The sequence below is a fragment of the Podarcis cretensis genome (assembly GCF_951804945.1).
Source record: "Podarcis cretensis genome assembly, chromosome: 14".
In the NCBI taxonomy this organism is placed as follows: Eukaryota; Metazoa; Chordata; class Lepidosauria; order Squamata; family Lacertidae; genus Podarcis; species Podarcis cretensis.
Window position 1 is genome coordinate 50,435,196 of NC_137183.1, and position 21,567 is coordinate 50,456,762.

The 21,567-nt window shown below is 48.4% G+C and overlaps 1 protein-coding gene across 7 annotated transcripts in view; it reads right to left on the minus strand.

The window, feature by feature from the left end:
• The window catches only part of MPRIP (myosin phosphatase Rho interacting protein), a 159,568-nt gene that overhangs the window by 125,951 nt on the left and 12,050 nt on the right, over window positions 1-21,567 (minus strand). For 6 of the 7 annotated variants that reach the window (XM_079953640.1, XM_079953642.1, XM_079953639.1 and 3 more), the window contains exons 2-3: window positions 7,331-7,408; window positions 5,232-5,297 (exon numbers count right to left, since the gene is read on the minus strand). In XM_079953640.1, the coding sequence (XP_079809766.1) occupies window positions 5,232-5,297; window positions 7,331-7,408 (144 nt within the window). Of the gene's footprint in view, window positions 1-5,231; window positions 5,298-7,330; window positions 7,409-12,838; window positions 13,011-21,567 lie in introns of those variants that run through there. The other variant, XM_079953641.1, reaches the window with a different exon arrangement.

Consider the following 21,567-nt stretch of genomic DNA (forward strand, 5'->3'; position numbering starts at 1 on the left):
AATTTGAAATATATTCGAAATTTGACAGTAAGGATGGAGATAAGGGAATAAATTGTTGTTTTAAGTGTATTAAACTAGAACGTAGGAGTGGGAGATGTGAGGAAGTCCAGAAGTGATAAGAAAATATGTGATATGCAATGTTATGTTCATTTTTTTTTTTACTGTAAATGAAAAATTCTTAATAAATATTTTAAAAATAAATAAATAAAAGGATCTGGATGAAGTTCCAGAGCTCCAATTTGCAGATCTGAGAGTTCTTTTTCATACGGAGCCAAAATGCGGCTCCTTAAAGGCAGGGAAACAAACAAACAGACCTCAGAACTTGCAAGGGAAACGGAGGGAAGGTCTTGTCTCCCAGCACATCCCTGCGCTTGCTCCAAAGCAGCCAAAAGGGTGTGGCAGCCCTTCGTTACCGCAGCCTTGCAAGTAAGTCTGCAAAAGTTACTAGCCTGACTTACCTCAACGTAATAACAAGAATTACCTGTGGCTCAACAGATTGCCTGACGAAAGAACAAAGCGTCTCTGCCTGCCTAGATCAGAGTCCTGCCAACCCCAGCAGAGCAAATGTGGTTATTTTTTAAAGACAAAACAATGGCATCATTATTGCTCAGAATGTTTAGCATACAGTATTATGGAGAAAGCTAGAGAGCTCCAGAAAGACATTTACTTCTGCTTCATTGACTATGCAAAAGCCTTTGACTGTGTCGACCATGGCAAACTATGGCAAGTTCTTAAAGAAATGGGAGTGCCAGATCACCTCATCTGTCTCCTGAGAAATCTCTATGTGGGACAAGAAGCTACAGTTAGAACTGGATATGGAACAACTGACTGGTTCAAAATTGGGAAAGGAGTACGACAAGGCTGTATTTTGTCTCCCTGCTTATTTAACTTATATGCAGAATTCATCATGCGAAAGGCTGGGCTGGATGAATCCCTAGCCGGAATTAAGATTGCCGGAAGAAATATCAACAACCTCAGATATGCAGATGACACAACCTTGATGGCAGAAAGTGAGGAGGAATTAAAGAACCTTTTATTGAGGGTGAAAGAGGAGAGTGCAAAATATGGTCTGAAGCTCAACATCAAAAACACGAAGATCATGGCTACTGGTCCCATCACCTCCTGGCAAATAGAAGGGGAAGAAATGGAGGCAGTGAGAGATTTTACTTTCTTGGGCTCCATGATCACTGCAGATGGTGACAGCAGCCACGAAATTAAAAGACGCCTGCTTCTTGGGAGAAGGGCAATGACAGGCCTAGACAGCATCTTGAGAAGTAGAGACATCACCTTGCCAACAAAGGTCCGTATAGTTAAAGCTATGGTTTTCCCAGTAGTGATGTATGGAAGTGAGAGCTGGACCATCAGAAGGCTGATCGCCGAAGAATTGATGCTTTTGAATTATGGTGCTGGAGGAGACTCTTGAGAGTCCCATGGACTGCAAGAAGATCAAACCTCTCCATTCTGAAGGAAATCAGCCCTGAGTGCTCACTGGAAGGACAGATTGTGAAGCTGAGGCTCCAGTACTTTGGCCACCTCATGAGAAGAGAAGACTCCCTGGAGAAGACCCTGATGTTGGGAAAGATGGAGGGCACAAGGAGAAGGGGGCGACAGAGGACGAGATGGTTGGATAGTGTTTTCGAGGTTACCAGCCTGAGTCTGACCAAGCTGTGGGGGGCAGTGGAGGACAGGGGTGCCTGGCGTTCTCTGGTCCATGGGGTCACGAAGAGTCGGACACGACTAAACGACTAAACAACAACAACAACAACATTAACTCCACAGGCATCAACCCGGCAATCCTTCCCAGCGGACCTGCAGGGCCGGCCAAGGTTATTTTCTGCACAGCACAGGTGGAAGGGCTGAGGGAAGTAATCCAAATTGACAGCTTTGTGGTCCCCCAATCCCACACGGCAATGCAACTTCCAATATAGGGCATCTGTGGAAAAGGGGACCAAATCTCAGCACATGCCAACCTGGTGCATTCTCTTCTTGAGTTATTATTAGAAACCCTTTTAAATTATTTTATATTTATAAAAACAACATATCCAAGAAACACGGAGGTGCTTCTTCAGATACAGTGGTACCTCAGGTTAAGTACTTAATCCGTTCCGGAGGTCTGTTCTTAACCTGAAGCACCGCTTTAGCTAATGGGGCCTCCTGCTGCCTTGCTGCCGGAGCACGATTTCTGTTCTTATCCTGAAGCAAAGTTCTTAACCTGAAGCACTATTTCTGGGTTAGCGGAGTCTGTAACCTGAAGCGTCTGTAACCTGAGGTACCACTGTATAGCGTTATCATCCTTTGCTTCAGGTGCTGCTCACATGGTCCATTATTATTATTATTATTATTATTATTATTATTACTACTACTACTACTACTACTATTACTATTATTACAGCCATACCTCAGGATGAATACGCTTCAGCTTAAATATTTGCAGGTTGTGTTCCACGGCGACCCGGAAGTAACGGAGCACATTACTTCTGGGTTTTGCCGCTCACACTTGCGCAGATGCTCAAAATGGCGTCACGCGCATGCGCAGAAGCGGCAAAATGTGACACGCACAGTCGTGTCTTACATTCGCTTCAGGATGCGAACGGGGCTCCGGAACGGATCATGTCCACATCCAGGGGTACCACTGTATTTCTATACTGCCCTTCATCCACAGATCACAGGGAAGTTTACAATGCAGAAACACAAAAATACACAGGATAGGAACAAACAAAAGCAACAACCCCACCCCACACTGGACCCGATATTAAGTTTAAACATAGAACAAGATTCTCCTGTCTTTCCTGGCAAGGCTCCTGGTCTTTTAAACAGGCTGAAATCCAACAGGTGCCGCTTTCCTTGGAAAGTCAAATAACAGGGAGTTCCCCCACCCATGTGCGCTGTGCCTGTTGAACTTCTGTCTGCCAAGCAAGCTGTTCCAGGAATAGTAAAATAAAAACATAACAATATGCCATTTTTAAAAAAATGGGAGGCTAAAATGCATGTGGTTCCCCGCCCCAAATTAATGTTATTACTTCTCAGTAGGGCAGGAGAGAGAGAATGGCTGATTCCAGATTGCCAGCGAACAAACAAAATGAACAGGTGGGGGTTTTTTTCTCTTTTAATGGTGGAACTGTGTGATCCCAGTAATGTCCACAAGTTGTGCATTTGCACGTAGCATGTTGGCAGCTGTGGCTTAACAATCAATCCCTTTTCACAAGAAACTGTGGGAGATGCTGTTCTGGGAGATGAATAGGGGCCTCCTATAAACTCTCCACACTAATGACAACAACAGCTTTTAGTATTATTATTATTTTATTTAAGATTGCCATACTTCAGAAAGTAAAAGCCAGGACACCCTGAAAGTTGTTGAGCGATTTTTTAGGAAGACCCCCAAACAGCTAAGCTTTTTTTTACATTCAAACCCCAGAGTTATTGAGCTCCCCCCCCCCAAAAAAATGACACCCCCCCAATTTTTCAATTGACTTGAATTTTCCCCAGACATCAATTCCACCTTTGAAATCCCGGTAATGTCCAGGAAAATCCGGACATATCGTGGCCCTATTTTATTATTTGTAGCCCACCCATCTGACTGGGTTGCCCCAGCCACTCGGGGCGGCTTCTAGCAGATAACAGAAACATAATAAAAACATTCATAACTTCTAAACGTTGTACAGTATCTCTTTGACATCTTAGAGGAGGGTGTTCCAAAGGACAGGTGCCACCACCGACAAGGCCCTCTCCCTGCTTTCCTGTAACCTTAACGAACTACAGCTCCCAGAATGCTTTGGGGGAAGCCTTGACGGCCTCCTAGTGCTTTAAATAAATGGTGGCTCAGCTGTTTGGGGCTGCAACTCCCATTGGCATGTGATGTGATGCAGTCACGTTTCATGGGCATGCAGATGAGCAAATATGATCACAGAATCATAGAATTGGAAGGAACCCTGAGAATCATCTAGTCCAGCCCCTTGAAATGCAGGAAAATTCAGCTGTCTCATACCAGGATCAAATCTGCAACCCCAGCTTTTTCAGCACCACGCTCCAACCCACTGAGTTATCCATGCTTTGCTATACAGCAGTACCTTGGTTATCAAACTTAACCCATTCCAGAAGTCTGTTCCAAAACCAAAATGTTCCAAAACCAAGGTGTGTTTTCCCATAGAAAGTAATGCAAAATGGATTAATCCATTCCAGACTTTTAAAAACAACCCCTAAAACAGCTATTCAATAGGAATTTTATTATCTAATGAGACCATTGATCCATAAAATGAAAGCAATAAACAATGTACTGCAGTCACACAATCAATCAATCCATCAGTAGCTGAACTGGGTTCCGCACAGTCACAAAAACAAAAGAAAAAGAGCCGCAGAAACAAAAACGCAAAATAAATCGCAAAAACAGACAGACCTCAGCGTAATGCTCAAAAGGGATGTGTGGCACTCAAAACGGAGCACGTTTGGCTTGCGAAAAAAGTTTGCAAACCAGAGCACTTACTTCCGGGTTTGCAGTGTTTGGGTTCCAAGTTGTTTGAGTAGCAAGGCGTCTGAGAACCAAGGTACCACTGTATTATGTTATGAGCAACTGATTGGGGCTGGTGGGGGTTGTGACCCCAAACACAACCACTTGCGGATGCGTAAATTGTAAGCAGCCACCTGGGGTAGCAGAAGACCGAGTGACCACTGCGTGACTCAGCCATTTAAATTAAGCCCAGGCTTACGAGGCAGAGTACAGCATGCTGCCTAGCTATGCACAGACACTCCCAGAATGGCAGAATAAACACCAAATCCCTAAAGGAGCGGCGGAAACACAACACCAACACCACATGTGGCCGGCTGCACCCACCACTTAAATAAAACAAAGCTAAAAAAGAACAGAGACCTGTCAAGCCACTTTGGGATATGAAGGCGTCACCCAGAGTCAAAAGGCTCTCCTCTGAACAGCCGCCCACAACAGTTAAGGAGGAAGCAAGGGGAGGGAGGGGAGGGACGGATCCAGCTCACAAAGTGCGGAACGGCCAGGGAGGACTGTCCATATCCCAAGCGCGGAACCTCCACAAAGGAGACTTGGGAGCACGCGCAACCCAGAATGCACCACGGCTGTGCGGAAAACGGCAACACCCGCGGCCGACTCAAATTCGCTTCCCTAAGTGTCTTGGGGTCACGGCCCACAGCAAACCCACTAAAGGAGGAGAGGCACAAGAACATAGCAGCTTTCGCTTTACCCGGCAAGGACACCCGCCACTCACCATCTCGTCCAGGGCGTAACGCAGGAGGCCATGCTCGTAGAGAATGAAGAACCGGCGCTGCCATTTCTAGGAGAGAGGAAAAGGAGGCGTGAAAAGGGAATGTGTGAAGCTTTGGACTGAGAGGGATTTCCCCCCCCCCCCCCCGCATCTTTGTCAGGAGCGCACCTGACCTGTTCCCCTCGCAGAGCCACAATTCCCAGAGTTCCACGGGAAGAGAGGATGATGATGATGATGATGATGATTATTATTATTATTATTATTATTATTATTTATTTGTACCCTGCACATCTGGCTGGGTTTCCCTAGCCACTCTGGGCGGCTTCCACAAAGACCAAAAATACACTAAGATGTCACACATTAAAAACTTCCCTGAACAGGGCTGCCTTAAGATGTCTTCTGAATGTCAGGTAGTTGTTTATCTCTTTGACATCTGATGGGATGTCACCCACAAGCGGGTGCCACTACCGAGAAGGCCCTCTTCCTGGTTCCCTGCAGCTTTGCTTCTCGCAATGAGGGAACTGCCAGAAGGCCCTCAGAGCTGGACCTCAGCGTCCGGGCAGAACGATGGGGGCGGAGACGCTCCTTCAGGTATACTGGACCGAGGCCGTTTAGGGCTTTCAAGGTCAACACCAACACTTTGAATTGTGCTCAGAAACGTACTGGGAGCCAGTGTAGGTCTTTCAAGACCGGTGTTATGTGGTCTCGGCGGCCGCCCCCAGCCACCAGTCTAGCTGATAACCCCTCTGGGAACTGTAGCACCGCGAGGGGAACGTGGGTGCCTTCACAAACTACAGGATTCTTTTTGTGGGGGGAACAATCAGTGTTTAAAGTGGCATCATAGTGCTTTAACTGTCTGGTGCGGATATAGCCTTAAAAGCCAGGTGCAAAGGGCAAGGCTCATGCCGGTTTAGTCAGGGCTTAATCCAGATGTCTCGGTTACCCAGCAGAGAGGGAAGTGATGCTTGGAGGAGAGGCATTCTGCCCTCCACCCACAGATTCACAAATGTGGGTCGGTCTGAGGAGTCAGCCGCTATTTGTGGCGATCGCTGACCTCGTTCTTCCCCAAGACCTCTGGTGCACCCTGCAAACACTCAAAATGCAGCGAGAATCTCTTTCACTGCTTCTTAAGTGTCTCCCAATCCTTGTGCAAAGAAAGAGACTGATTCGCCACCCACTCCCCATTCAGTTCCCTGCGCAGGCAAGCTTGAATTCCTCCCACCTAGCCTTGAATGACAGGGTCCCTGACAGCTCTGAAAACTCAGAGGAAGTGAAGGACGACCAAGACTTTTGTTGGGAAATGCAAGACAGGGAAGTTGTCAATGCTCTTAATTTTTCCTTTTCTTTTTAACTGCACCTAAGGGATGTGGGTGACGCTGTGGGTTAAACCACAGAGCCTAGGGCTTGCTGGTCAGAAGGTTGGCGGTTCGAATCCCCATGACAGGGTGAGCTCCTGTTGCTCAGTCCCAGCTCCTGCCAACCTAGCAGTTCAAAAGCACGTCAAAGTGCAAGTAGATCAATAGGTACCTCTCCGGCAGGAAGGTAAATGGCATTTCCGTGCGCTGCTCTGGTTTGCCAGAAGCAGCTTAGTCATGCTGGCCACATGACCCGGAAGCTGTACGCCGGCTCCCTCGGCCACTAAAGCGAGATGAGCACCGCAACCCCAGAGTCGGTCACGACTGGACCTAATGGTCAGGGGTCCCTTTACCTTTAAACCACTATAGCTCTGCACCCAAGCAAAACTGGACCACATTCCCTGTTTAATTTAGGCAAAACCGAGCAGATTTGCATACTCTCCTCCCCCCTCATTTTGCATAATATATTCCAGTTTTCACTACCCTGACATTTTGCCCCGTGACTCCTGGAAATCTTATTCCGCTACCTCTGAGATTTCTTGTTTTTCAAACAATTGAGCAGTCATAAGGACTAGAAACTTGGTGGCTGTGAGTTTTGTTTTTGCTAGGGGAGAACTGAATTATGTGGCCTATCCTACGCTTCTCCTTCACTCCTGCTGTACTCCGTTCACCTGGCACCAGGCCACCTGGGCTGTGACTATCCTTAAACGCCCCCCCCCCGACTCAGCAGAGGGACCCCATCCTTACCCGAGAGCGGTGCACAGGATTATCAAAATCAGTGCCTTCCGGCGCCAGCAAAAGCCATCCACCATAAATGGGCTTGGCCTGGAAAAGAAGTGGAAACAACAACAATAAATAATCAGCTTTGTTTGTTTTCTAAGAAAGGTACAACTCTGGGGCATTGTACTTAGTGACGCAAATGACAGCAACGACCCGCTATGGGAGCTGGCACAGAGCCCTGGCTATTTGCAGGACAGAAGAAACCACCGCAAAACTCTATATATGGTCCATCGCTCATTGCCAGGGCCTGGGATTTGCATGCAGAAGGCCTCAAGTTCAATGGCTGGCGGAATCTCCCATTAAAAGGATCTCAGGTTTGGCCTCCTTTGGAATTACAGTGCGGGGTTCTGGTCGCCTCACCCCAGAAGGGATACTGTAAAGTTGGGGAAAGTTTCAGATAACGTAACACCAAAATGATCGAGAGGATGGAATGACTCTCCCATGAGGAAAGGCTGCAACTTTTGGGACTTGTTAGTTAAGAGAAAAGGAGTTAGTCTAGAAAAATGAGTTTATAAAATTATAGATGGCCAGGAGGAAGTGTGTAGATTGCTCAGTCTACAGCGTTTCCCAAACTTGGGTCTCCAGCTGCTTTGGACTACAACTCCCACCATCCCTAGGGAGCAAGAGCAGTGGTCAGGGATGACGGGAACTGTAGTCGAAAAGCAGACGGGGGACGCAAGTTTGGGAAACACGGGGCTAGAACTTGTGGACATCTAATGAAGCTGAACACTGGACGATGCAGAACTGGTAAAATAAGTCCTCCTTCGCCCAGGGCAGAGCTGAACTTTGGAACTCACTGCCACTGGAGGCACTGACGGTCACTAACTTGGATGGCTTTGAAAGAGGATTGGACAAATTCATGGAGGAAAGGGCCATCCATGGCTATGCTCTGTGTCTGTGGCCAGAGGAAGGAATGCTCCCGGATATCAGTTGCTGGAAACCACAGGAGAATACTCTTGTATTTGAATCCTGTTTGCAGGTTTCCCCTTGGCCGCTGTGAGAACAGGATACTGGACTAGATGGCCTGATTCAGAAGCCTCTTTTTATGTTCTTATGTCCTCGTGGTACAAGAACTAAGTCCGCTCTCCTTTTTCCCTTTCAACAATCCCCATGGCACCCAATTTTCCTCCCCATACTAAAGTGAGCCTGCAAAGGAAGCCTAAAATAATTCCACATTAATAAACAGAAACCAGAAACTCAAGGAAGACGTCATAAACGCTTGCAAGTCTTTAAGATTTGGAAATCTGAAGCCAAGAGGAAAAATAACCAGGATACTCTCTTTTCGGAACTGGATTTTTATTTATTTATTAAAGGCAAACATGAACTTCAGAGAGGATTTAGCAACACCTCAACATACCTGCTGTGCAAGTAGAAGATTTCACAACATTTTAAAAATGCACACACACACACACACAATCTGTCTCTCCATATATAGCTGCATGGGGGAAGTGTTAGCACCCCAAATGTATAAAACAAGAAAATCATGGGCAATTTTAAAAACATATTTAGTTCTTAACTCTCCTAGCATCACATGGTTGGCTGAGGGCTGATAGGGAACACTGAAGGTTCCCGAAAAAGGCAAAAAAACTTGTGACGGGGGAGGGAAATGTAAGGGGGAACCCTCCCTTCCAAAAACAGTCTGATAAGGATTGCTCAAGCTCAGTGAACACCCAAAACGACTGTTGGGAGGCGGTGCTGAAAATGGGAGCGCACAACTGAAATGGAGTCTTGCTGAAAGAGCATGGCTGGCTGGCACCTTGAAAAGAAATACCCCATGCTGCAACATTTTGTTGCGGGTCTCACTTGTGGGAAATAGGGTCAAGCCACATTTGACAGCAGCCACAAGAGGGCCTTGAAAAAAATGGTGGTAAATAAAACCTGCTCCATCTTTCTTTCTTTCTTTCCTTCTTTCTTTCTTTCCTTCTTTCTTTCTGGAGAAATATACAATGCTCATCTTAGTTCCTGCCTTTCCCCTGACCCAACACACTCCAGGCCCGATTCACACATCCACAGAAATCGCTGCATTTCTTAAATCAGGCATGTCCAAAGTCTGTTTCGGGGGCCTAATCCGGCCTGCTGGTCGATTTAATCCGGCCCCCGTGGCAGTATATGTCCTGGCGTAAAATACTAAAAAAAAGCTCAGCAATTTCAATCCTAAAAAAAAAAAAAAAAACTCAATAACTTTGGTCGGACCTCACACATGTTCAATTCATCAAATCTGGACCTCTTTGAAAAAGGTTTGGGCACCCCTGTCTTAAATGAATGTGTGAACTGACTAAATTGAACGACCGGTGTGTCTTGAGATGATGCGAAGGAAAGGGAAGGGAGATCGGCCTTAAATTCGCATGGATGAGGAACCCTTTTCAGTCTCAGGGACACATTTCCTTCCAGGATGCACATGACAGCGGCAGGAGGGGACGGAGCCATGAATGCAAATTTTACCTTTCTATAGTTGACTCATTTGTACAGAGGCACACAAACCTCCCCCTCTGACCTCCACCCAGGTGAGGAAGAGGCAGTATCAGAAGTTTGAGGACACAGTCCATCCAGCATGGCAAAAATATGTGAGGAGGGTGCGGCCAAGAAGCAGGTGTGGCCTGGAGAGGGCCAGGCAGAGGGTCCTGGAGGGCCACATTCAGCCCACAGGTCAGAAGTTCCTCACCACTAGGCTGTATTCACACCACAAGACCACAAGGGACCCTGAGGGTCATCCATCCAACCCCCTGCCATGCAGGGATCTCATATAATAGTAATAGTAGTAACAGTAATAGTAATAGTAATAATAATTTATTTGTACCCTGCCCATCTGGCTGGGTTTCCACAACCACTCGGGCAGCTTCCAACAAAATATTAAAATACAATAGCCCGTCAAACATTAAAAGCTTCCCTAAACAGGGCTGCCTTCAGATGTCTAAAAGTCTGGTAGTTGTTTATTTCCTTGACATCTGGTGGGAGGGAGTTCCACAGGGTGGGTGCCACTACCGAGAAGGCCCCCTGCCTGGTTCCCTGTAACCTCACTTCTCGCAGTGAGGGAACAGCCAGAAGGCCCTCGGCGCTGGACCTCAGGGTCCGGGCAGAACAATGGGGGTGGAGACGCTCCTTCAGGTCTACTGGACTGAAGCATCCATGGCAGAAGGCCATCCAATCTCTGCTTCTAAACCTTCCATGGAAGGAGAGCCAACCACATCCCAAGGGAGTCCACACACACAACACACACACAAATATGCAACTGTCATTCACCACCAACTGGCAGAAAAAAATATTTTGCCTCTCACTCGCAATTCTCCTTCAAACCCTGAGAACCACCCGTCAGATTTGCAAAGCAGATCTGGTTCCGCAGCTCTTCACTCCACAGCGTTTAATTTATTTTATGGTCTAACAGGAACTGTGCTTCCAGAATGTTGCCATCAAACAGCAGGAGTGTGCAACATCCAGAGTCCCAAGCGATTGTGTTATAAGAAAGCAAGTTGCTAGGCCTCATGAACTGTGAGGGGAATTGCGTGAAAGGGGATGGGGCAGGGCCTGGGGGGAAATCTCCAAGAGAAGAGAGCCAAGGAAAAAGATGCCGAAGGCCCAGAGCGACCCCCCTCCCTTTGTAGCAAACTGCCCCCCCCCCATGGCTGGCAGAAGGAAAACAAAGGCGTACAAATTGGGGCGAAGGTATTTGCAGGATTGTTTGGTCTGCTGTGCAAAGTCGCAGGGTTCAAATCCACGTAAGCTAAAAATCCAGTTTAAGCTTTTAACTTCATCTTCCCCATATTTATCCTGCCCTCACAAAAAATCTGGGGGGTGGTGTAGGGTGGGGTGGGGGGTCACCCTATTCCAGGGGTCGGCAAGGTTTACCTCACCTGGGCTGGTTCACTCCAGCAGAGATCCCTCCGTGGGCCGGATCGCACATGCGCGGCCGCGGTTTTCGGTGCCTGCATCTGCGCAGACACAATTTCCAACGTCTGCATCTGCACAGACGTGATTTTCGGTATCTGAGCATACACAGATGTGATTTCTGACACTGCAGAAGCAAGTCCCCGCACCGCGCAGTGTGTGGGGGACTCACAAAGCGGGCAGCTCGTGGGCCGGTTAAATGACCCCTGTGCGGCGCTTTTGGCCCATGGGCCTTAGGTTGCCTACCCCTGCCCTATTCTTTCCCTTCAGGGAAGTAGGGCTGAAAGGTAAAAGCCACCCAGATAAAGCAGCTGGGTCCACATTCGAACCCACGTCCCTCCTCTCCCCAAACCCAGGCCCCTGAACCCCTGCACCAAGGTACTAACACCAATACAGAGAAAATACACAGTTCAGAATACTGCAGTCCTAAAACCAGAGGATAGTCAGTTGTGCTCACAGGTCCCAAGGCTATCTCCAAATTAAAGAAAACTTGTAGGCCACACGAGTTTTGATTGATTAAAATAATTGAGAACTGCAGTTAGAAGTCGCAGGTCTCTTTGATCAGACGGCAGGCAGCTCTGGTTAATCAGCCCAGATTTGCAGAAAAGAGAAACAGGAGAACCCAGTGAAATAAACCTGAGCAGACATGTGAATGGATGATAAAACGAGATGTTCAGGAGGAAATAAGGGGGAGAAGGAAACTCGCCACAACATTTTGAAAAAGGCACACACACACACACCCCTCCTGCTAAAGGAACATATCATCTAAGACAGCTCCTGGAGAGTTCGTTTGTGTGAGCACTAGATTCTTGCATTTTTTTTTTAAGTCACAGAATTGTAGAGTTGGAAAGGATCCGTCTAGGCCAACCCTCTACAACGCAGGAATCTATTTCGCCCAACATGGGGCTTGAACTCACAACCCTAAGATCAATTATCTCACGCTCTACCAACTGAGCTCTGCCCAACTGACTTAGGACCTATTTATTATTAATTACTAATTAATGATTGTAATTATTTTAATTCTTAATAATAATATTCAAATTTATAGAGTGCCCTTCATTTGTAGATTTCAGGACAGTTCACAACAACAAACCTTCCTAATCCATTAAGCCACTTCGGGTAGTGTGAACCTACCACCTAACTAAACCTTGAAACTACAGCTTTAAACCGATCGCCTGACTGCAATTTGCCTCCTGGCTCCAAAACTATGTTTCCCTCTAACGATCTGTACTGATTTCAAGAGAACAACAGGGAACAACTCTGAACAGGCCTACGTAAAGGAATCCAGATTGCAGAACAACACGCAGGTGCAGAGTCAGACTGGATCACAGCAAAAGATCAAAGCACCCTGGAAACCCCCTGACCAATATTGCGTGATTTATTATTCCTCGGCACTGCCCCTCCAAAGCGACGCGAGGGCATGGGAATTAATGACGCTCTCCCTCAAACCGATCCCTCTTTGCTTCTGGCCATGTATCCATGCTGGGTAAAACTTTCACCCCAGACATTACTGAACCACACCTCTCTAGGTTAACCATTTAAGCCCCGGCGTCCCATCCCCTGCCCAGACAGGCCGGCGAAGCTCAGACGGACCTTGCCTTCTGCTCCCAACTCCTCAAGCGCCTTCCTGGCACGAGCACTTTTTCCTCGGTTCATGGCTCTCCGCTTCCAAGTTCCTTCAGATCCTCTGCCCTCTCGGCTGATGATGCACCTTCTTCCTCCGCGAGGCTCCTGGGATCCACACCCAGGGATCCGCCCCCCCCCCCATGCACACACACCCTCCTGCCTGCAACCTCCCTCCTCTGCGGCTTAAAGCGGCCTCGCCCTCTCCTGAACTCTGCACACTTACGCACCTGTCACTCCCTCCGCGCTTGATCAGAGGAGGCTACGTCTTTCAGCTCCTTTGCGAAAACGACACCAGGCAGCTCCTCCGTCGGTGCAACGCGAGACTCTTGGCCTCAAGAGCTGTGGGCTTGAGCTCCACTTTGGGCGAAAGATTCCTGCATGGCCCTTCTGGTTCCTCCGCCAACTCTACAATTCTGTGACGCCAGGAAAACATCCCTCGCCAAACCACACGGGTTAATTCCCAAGCAGGGTTAGAAACTCAGGTATATAAGCTAGGGGTCAAATGGCTCCGTAAACAAGGGTTGCAGTCGCCAAAATGGAACATCCAGCTGCCATTTTGGGGGCAAGACGACTCTAAAGTCTTATTTTTCAAATGATGGACTGACTGTGATTGATTTAAACACCTGGCTAGTTATTGAGCTAAGTGAAGAACTCTGGGAACTTACAAAATGAAAGGTTACTTGATCCACAGACAGTCCACCTGTATATGGGCCTATTCCGATCTCTTTTTCTTAATGGTGACACGGACCATTCATAACATAAGAACGTTCTTCGCAACTGTGAGTAGGCACTGGGATGGGGAAAGTGAAGATAAGGGCAACCATTCACTACAGTCGTACCTCGGAAGTCAAACAGAATACATTCTGGAAGTACCGTATTTTTCGCCCTATAGGACGCACTTTTCCCCCTCCAAAAATGAAGGGGAAATGTGTGTGCGTACTATGGGGCCAATGCAGGCTTTCGCTGAAGCCTGGAGAGCGAGAGGGGTCAGTGCACACCGACCCCTCTCGCTCTCCAGGCTTCAGGAAGCTCTGCGCAACCCTTGGGAGACCAGCGCGACTTTGCGCCGGGCTCCCAAAGGTTGCACAGAGCTGCCTGCATTCCGAAGCCTGGGGCGCGCTGAAGAGCACGCCCGGGCTTCGCACAGCTCTCCGCAAGCCTGGGGAGACCGGCTCGGCTCCCTAGGCTTGCGGATAGCAGGCTGTTCTGGGGGCTGGGGTCAGGGAAAGCTTGGGCTTCCCCCGCGCCAGCCCCGTGCCTGGGGGGGGGGGAATAATTTTTTTTAATTTATTCCCCCCCCCCCAAAAAAAACCACTAGGTGCGTCCTATGGGGCAGTGCGCCCTATGTGGTGAAAAATACGGTAAGTCCGACTTCCAAGACGTTCAGAAACCAAGGCGCAGCTTCCGATTGGCTGCAGGAAGCTCCTGCAACCAATAGGAACCCATGTAGGACGTTTGGGTTCCAAAGAACATTTGCATACCGGAACACTCACTTCCGGGTTTGCAGCGTTCAGGAGCCAAAACATTCAACTCGCAAGGCATTCTACTTCCAAGGTACTGTGGTACAACACTGTCAACTTCTCTTGCCCAGGCTGCACAGAAAAGGCATTTTGTTTCCTGAAATTCGTTCTGATTTTGCAGATAAAATATAACTGACAGAATTCTATAGGACAGGGTACTAGTGTGTGAAAACACTCCAGATTCAAGGATCGCCAGGCATGCACCTCCAGATGGTGGAGAGAAATGTCAGAAGCCACCCTGGCCTCTTCACCTGGTCGCAAATGGTTGAAATCCAGGTGCAAAATGCTCCTGGCGCCTGGCTAATTTCGACCACTGCGGTTGGCACCCGCTCCCTGAGTTCGCTATTAGAAGGAAGGGTTGCTGCAGCAAGAGGCCTATGCAAACAGCGGCACAAGTTGGAGTTTTTGAGCCAGCAACTAACGAAACTCCACTCCCCGCCGCTCTGCACATTCCTTCGGCTTCACTCCTCTTGGCTGTTTGGGTCTGGCCTCCTCAAAGCCGGCTGGAACAGTTACGATAGGAAACAGGCAGGGCAGGAAGCCGGCTGTCGGGTTTACATGAGGCTGTCAGAGAGCTGCCCTGACACATCCCAGGCATCTGCGAGAAATGGGTCACATCCACCCAAGGAATCAGTGAAACCTGAGACTCTCCACCATCTCCCTGCCAAGGAAGAAGGGGACAATTTAACCTCATCATTTGCTCTCTTATTATTTAGGAACGTGCATTATCCTTCCCTGGTTTAACCTTGCGTTCACTTCCTTTTCCTTTTCGAGGGTCTATTTTTAGACTGAAGGATCCTTGGGGCAGAGACTTGTCTCCTTGTATATTGAGATAGCCTATTGCACATTGGCGGTGTTACCCAAACAAGAAAACAATGCTTATTCCTCACATGTGTGCCCCATCACTCCTCCAAGGAGCTAGAAAGGGGCTCCCTCACCTCCTTTATCTTCACAACGACCATGTGAGGAAGCTTGGGCCGAGAGAGCACGATTGGCCCAATTTGGTTCCCCAATAAGGCTGACGGACGCAGCCACCCAAAGCAACTCAGGTGTAGATTTGTACACCTACATATGCATATGGGACGCGGGTGGCACTATGGTCTAAACCACAGAGCCTAGGACTTGCCGATCAGTTTGAATCCCCGCGACGGGGTGAGCCCCCGTTGCTCGGTCCCAGTTCTTGCCAACCTAGCAGTTCGAAAGCACGTCAAAGTGCAAGTAGATAAATAGGTACCGCTCCAGCGGGAAGGCAAATGGCGTTTCCGTGCGCTGCTCTGGTTTGCCAAAAGCGGCTTAGTCATGCTGGCCACATGACCCGGAAGCTGTACGCCAGCTCCCTCGGCCAATAAAGCGAGATGAGTGCCGCAACCCCAGAGTCTGCGACTGGACTTAACTGTCAGGGGTCCTTTACCTTTTATATGCCGTTTACCCCAGTCTTTGCTCATGCAAGGCAGCAGGTAACTGGCTCCACCTCCCGAGCCACCATTTGGCTTCTAAATCCCATCAGTGGACAAAAGAAAATTTAGTTTGAGCCCACAAGGCTCAAGTCCTGCCAACTCCTGAACTATACAACACTGGCTCATAATTAGGTATCTGGCTAGGTCTCAGTAAAGCATGGAAGGAAGAAATGACCTAGATTGGTGTTGAAAGCTAGAAATGCTTTGTTTTATCCCAGAATATCTCCATCCGTATTTCAGACATCGGGATATATTGGTATATTGCGATGTTTGGCTGACGATGTATCACGATGTTGGATGCAGAAAACCGCAGGTTCAGTTCTCAGCACCTCTAGCTAAAAACATCAGGTAGCTAAGGAAAAGAATATCTCTCCTCTCCTGACCCCAGAAAGACCTTAAGGAGCTGCCTCTGGCCCGCTGGAAGAGACAATAATGGCCAGAGGTAGACCCCAAACTTTATACAAGTCTGCTATACATGTTCAAAAAGTTATGCCACAAAAAAACCCTGACTTTTAAAAGGTGCCACCAGACTGGTGATTTTGCCTCCAAAGATCTTAGGAGTCCGTCCACCCATGAATGGCAGTTTAAGTTGTTTACGGAAAGAGAGACACCCCATGGTTAGTTTACCCTAAGAAAACTTCTCTATGCTCACTTGGAGGCCATTCCCGGTTCACCCTAGGCGAGCGACATTTCACAGGCCTGGCCTGTCAGACGTGCCAGGGAGGTAATGTCAGCCCCTGCAGGAACTGTGCCATCATCCTGACAGATGACCCAAACGTCAGCGCTTATTTATAAACAGCTCATCACGAAGCAGAAAACTCTGGGACTCCATCATCCCATCCCGCTCAGAATCCCTCCCGACGGAGGTTTGATCCAATTTAAGCCCCGTCTCGCTGCCTTCCCGAAATTTAAAAAACAACACCTGGCGCAGTCCCTAACCGCGATGCCAAAGGGATTAGGAAACAAGGGTATCATGAGAAAATGTTTTTTAGGAGCTTGGAGGAGGAGGAATTCGCCGGGAGCTGCGCGGCTGACCCGTCAAAACATGCTGCAGAAGTTCACATTACTCACCAGGAAAAATTCCTGGCTGGGGGGCAGAGAAGGAGCAGAAGAGTGGGCGGGAGAGGCCGTAGACTCAAGAGGGTTTCTAACTGTGTTCCAGAGTATCCCGGGGTTCCTTCCACTTCCACAGACAAGGGGGTCCTGAACAGAAGGGGGCCATCGGGTCCCACATCCTGTACTCACAGTGGCCAACCAGATGCCTCTTCTGGGATGCCTCCAAGCAGGATTTGAACACAAGAGCCCTCTCTCCTATGGTTCCCACATCTGCCATTCAGAAGCATGGCTGCCTGCGACTGTAGCCATGGACAGCCCTCCATGAATTGGCCTAATCCTTTTTTAAAGCCGCCCAGGTTGGCGGCCATGGGGCAGCAAGTTCCACAGTTTAACACTGCACTGCTCAAAGAGGGACTTTCTTCTGTGTGTCCCAAATCTTCCAGCTTTCCACCTTCTCCAGGACACACATCATTTTATACAATCTGCAGAAAACCAGGGCTTAATTTTTTTCCCCAGCCAGAACTCAGCTCTGGCAACTCTCAGGCAAGCGCTGTTGCCATTCTAAGAGGACAAGGGAAAATTTCATGGTGAGTTCCGGCACCTCTTTTTTTATGGAAAAAACAGCACTGCATAAAACCATACAGAAAAGTTACACATCAATTAAGCATTGTGGAAAGATGTATTCTGATTTGCCTGCGTAGGCCTGGCAGAGCAGGGTTACGGCAGAAGCTCGCTTGACATTTTGCAGAAGTCTTCGCCCTGTTTAATCCTAATAATTACCCAAACACAGCTGGATTTTTCCAACGTGATGCCACTGGCCACCAGCTGAAGAATTTGAGGACAGTCACCCAGGGCTTCTTTTCAGGAAATATTTATCTAAAACGAAACAAGAGTGGAAGCCGGCTGGGAGCATAACCGTTATTTGCCTAGAGCTGTGATCCTAGAATTCTGCACCCAGATATAAAAGGGTGCCAGGAACAGGGTCATGGGAAGATGTTTGGAGAGAGTCGTGAGCTTGGAATGAGCACCTAAGACCAGGCCTGAAGTCGGAACCAGACCAGAAGTGAAAAATGCTGTAATAATAATAATAATAATGAATTTTTATTTATACCCCGCTCTCGCCGGCAAGAGCCGGGCTCAGGGCGGCTAACACCAGTCAAATCACAACAAAAACATGATAGGGGAGGGGGAAAGAAACAATTTAAAATACGGGTTAAAATACAATTTAAAATGAAGCCTCATTTTAATAGTAGACCATAGACCAAAACCATAAGGGGAGGGAAACATAAGGGTCAGACTGAGTCCAAACCAAAGGCCAGGCGGAACAGCTCTGTCTTGCAGGCCTTGTGGAAAGATGTCAAGTCCCGCAGGGCCCTGGTCTCTTGTGACAGAGCGTTCCACCAAGTCAGGGCCAGTACTGAAAAGGTCCTGGCCCTGGTTGAGACCAATCTAACCACTTTGCGACTAGGGACCTCCAAAGTGTTGTGGACCTTAAGGTCCTCCGTGGGGCATACCAGGAGAGACGGTCCCGTAGGTACTAGAACTCAGATAGACACTGCTGATCCAGGAAGGCTCAGCTGGAAAAGGATGCCCTTCTATACTCAACCCTCCTCCCTCCAGAGGATACAATGCTCATTCTGGGTGAGTGGAGTCCACAGCCAGAACTGGAAAATCGTTCCCCAAGACATTGAAGTTATGGACAATGGGTAGGCAAACTAAGGCCCAGGGGCCAGATCCAATCGCCTTCTAAATCCGGCCAGCAGATGGTCTGGGAATCAGCGTGTTTTTACATGAGTAGAATGTGTCCTTTTATTTAAAATGCACCTCTGGGTTACTTGTGGGGGCATGGGAATTCATTCTCCCCCCCCCCCAAAAAAAATAGTCAGGCCCCTCACAAGAGCTGAGGGACAGTGGACCAGCCCCCTGCTGAAAAAGTTTGCAGACCCATTTTGGACAGTGGTGGGCTCCTAACAGCTTGCCTCTCCCTGCCGCCCTTCGTTCCCCTGCCTCTGGGGTCAACATTCCCACCTCGCCCACAAGGCTGACCAAAAGGAAACCTACACCAGCTCTGACTCCAGGTAACCAGACAACAGCATGTGTGAATCAGATCCGTGCAAAGGTTCCAAGATCAAGGTCACATGATAGTTCCTTCCTAGCAAATGTCTCTCAGACATCTCATAGGAAGACCATTCGGCCGTTCATCCCCTCCACTGATTGGCAGCCCTATCGCCAGGGTATCAGATATGAGTCTTTCCCCAGTGATGCTGCGTGTGACCCAGAGACCCTATGCCTGCAAAACATCCTTTCCACCACCAGGCAACAGCCTCTCCTACCATGCTCAATATCTCCGAATTTGCGGCAGCCCTGTAAGGTGGGCCAGCATTATTACGCCCATCCCGCAGGTGGGAAAGTTGAGGCCGGGGAGAATGGCAGATTCCGCAAAGCCACAGCTCTGAACTGTCACTACAGACCTGGGCAACATGTCTCTTTTGTTGGAAAACCCATTGCATTACCTATTATGCCATAAAAAACACCCTTTCCCAACAAAAGCGCCTTTGTAAGGACTCCGTTATGAATTGTGAAGCTCTGTTTACAGTTTGCACAGAATAATCCTCCATTTACAGTGCGGTCAAAGTTTTGTCTTCCGAGCTCTCTTTGTCTGGAAGTTCGCCGTTATTTATCCTGTGACTCACTTTTATCTCCTTCTTCCATTATCATCAAAAATGCCCTGTGAACTCAAAGAGGGATTCTTGGAAAATATTTAAATTTAGGACCCACAAGCTACTGCTTCCCACACTGACATCCTGTGCAGTGACCCCCCACTCCGTGGAAGGGGGAGGGTTACACACAGCCTCAACCGTGGTGGTAGTCCTCATGAGGACAGGAGGAGTCTCTTATCCGTTGGAGAGGCCTGCTCACAAGCCACAGACAGGATTGGTGCCAGCAGCTCAATGACGAACACGTTTATTCTTCTTAAATTTATTTATGTCCCAGACGGGAGAATCAAGGCGGCTTACACAAATTAAAAACATAGATGAAATACAATGTTTTTAGCAACGGCAATCTCCCCTCCTGTAGCTTCCAGCAAATGGTATTCAAAAGCATTGATGCCTCCGACCATACATAAGCACAGAATTCGCATTTTCTGCGTGACAACCTTTTGGGTATATTGGAAAATTCTAACCCAGGCATCCCCAAACTCGGCCCTCCAGCTGTTTGGGGACTACAATTCCCATCATCTCTGACCACTGGTCCTGTTAGCTAGGGGTGATGGGAGTTGTAGTCCCAAAACAGCTGGAGGGCTGAGTTTAGGGGTGCCTGTTCTAACTTGTCCAGTCCCCCAGTCTTCTCTTCTAAATATAACAAGCTATGTCCAACCTCTGCAGCTCACAGACTCATAGAATTGCAGTCGAATGGGAACCCTGAAATGCAGGAATCTCAAGAGACAGTTTGCTGGATGCAAAGGAAACTCCACAACCGGAGACCCAACTCTGCTACAAAGCATCTTTTGCGGAAAGAGAATTTGGCCACGTAAGAAGAGCCTGCTGGATCAGGCCCACGGCCAGGGCCGGACTGAGGTTTGATGTAGCCCTAAGCTACTGAAGGTAATGGGGCCCTTTATATGTCTAGCTGTCCTTTGTCAACAACAAATTGTCGCTGTTTTTGTGTGTTGAATATATGCTATATGGCAGGCATGGCCAAACTTGGCCCTCCAGCTGTTTTGGGACTACAACTCCCATCATCCCTAGCTAACAAGGCCAGTGGTCAGGGATGATGGGAATTGTAGTCCCAAAACAGCCGGAAGGCCAAGTTTGGCCGTGCCTGCTATATGGTAATTTATGGACCTAAAAAGGTAAAGGGACCCCTGACCATTAGGTCCAGTCGTGACGGACTCTGGGGTTGTGGCACTCATCTCGCTTTATTGGCCGAGGGAGCCGGCGTACAGCTTCCGCGGCATGTGGCCAGCATGACTAAGCAGCCAGAGGAACACACGGAAACACCGTTCACCTTCCTGCCAGAGCGGTACCTGTTTATCTACTTGCACTTTGATGGGCTTTCGAACTGCTAGGTTGGCAGGAGCTGGGACCGAACAAAAGGAGCTCACCCTGTTGCGGGAATTCAAACCGCCGACCTTCTGATCGGCAAGCCCTAGCCTCTGTGGTTTAACCCACAGCGCCACCCGCATCGGACCTAATAGGTATCTAAAGCCATTTGCACACGTTGCCATGCAAGCAGTCCATGAAGATTGTAGGCACCCTATATAGTGGTATCTCTGGTTGCGAATGGGATCCGTTCCAGAGCCCCATTCGCAACCTGAAAGGAACGCAACCCGCGTCTGCGCACACGCGGGTCACGATTTGCCACCTCTGTGCATGCATGTGATGTCATTTTGCGAGTCTGCGCATGCGCGAGTGGTGAAACCTGGAAGTAACCCTTTCCGGTACTTCCGGGTCGCCGCGGGATGCAACCTGAAAAAAGTATATCATGAAGGAAACGTAACAAGAGGTGTGACTGTATATAGAAATGAGCAAACCAGTGATATTTGTGGGAACAGGCTAGCAGGCAGGGCCCATGACTTATATCATAGGAGCCTACACAACACAAAACACTGTTGCTGAATGTAGGTTTTATTTTATCTTATGTTTTGGAAATGTACATCCAG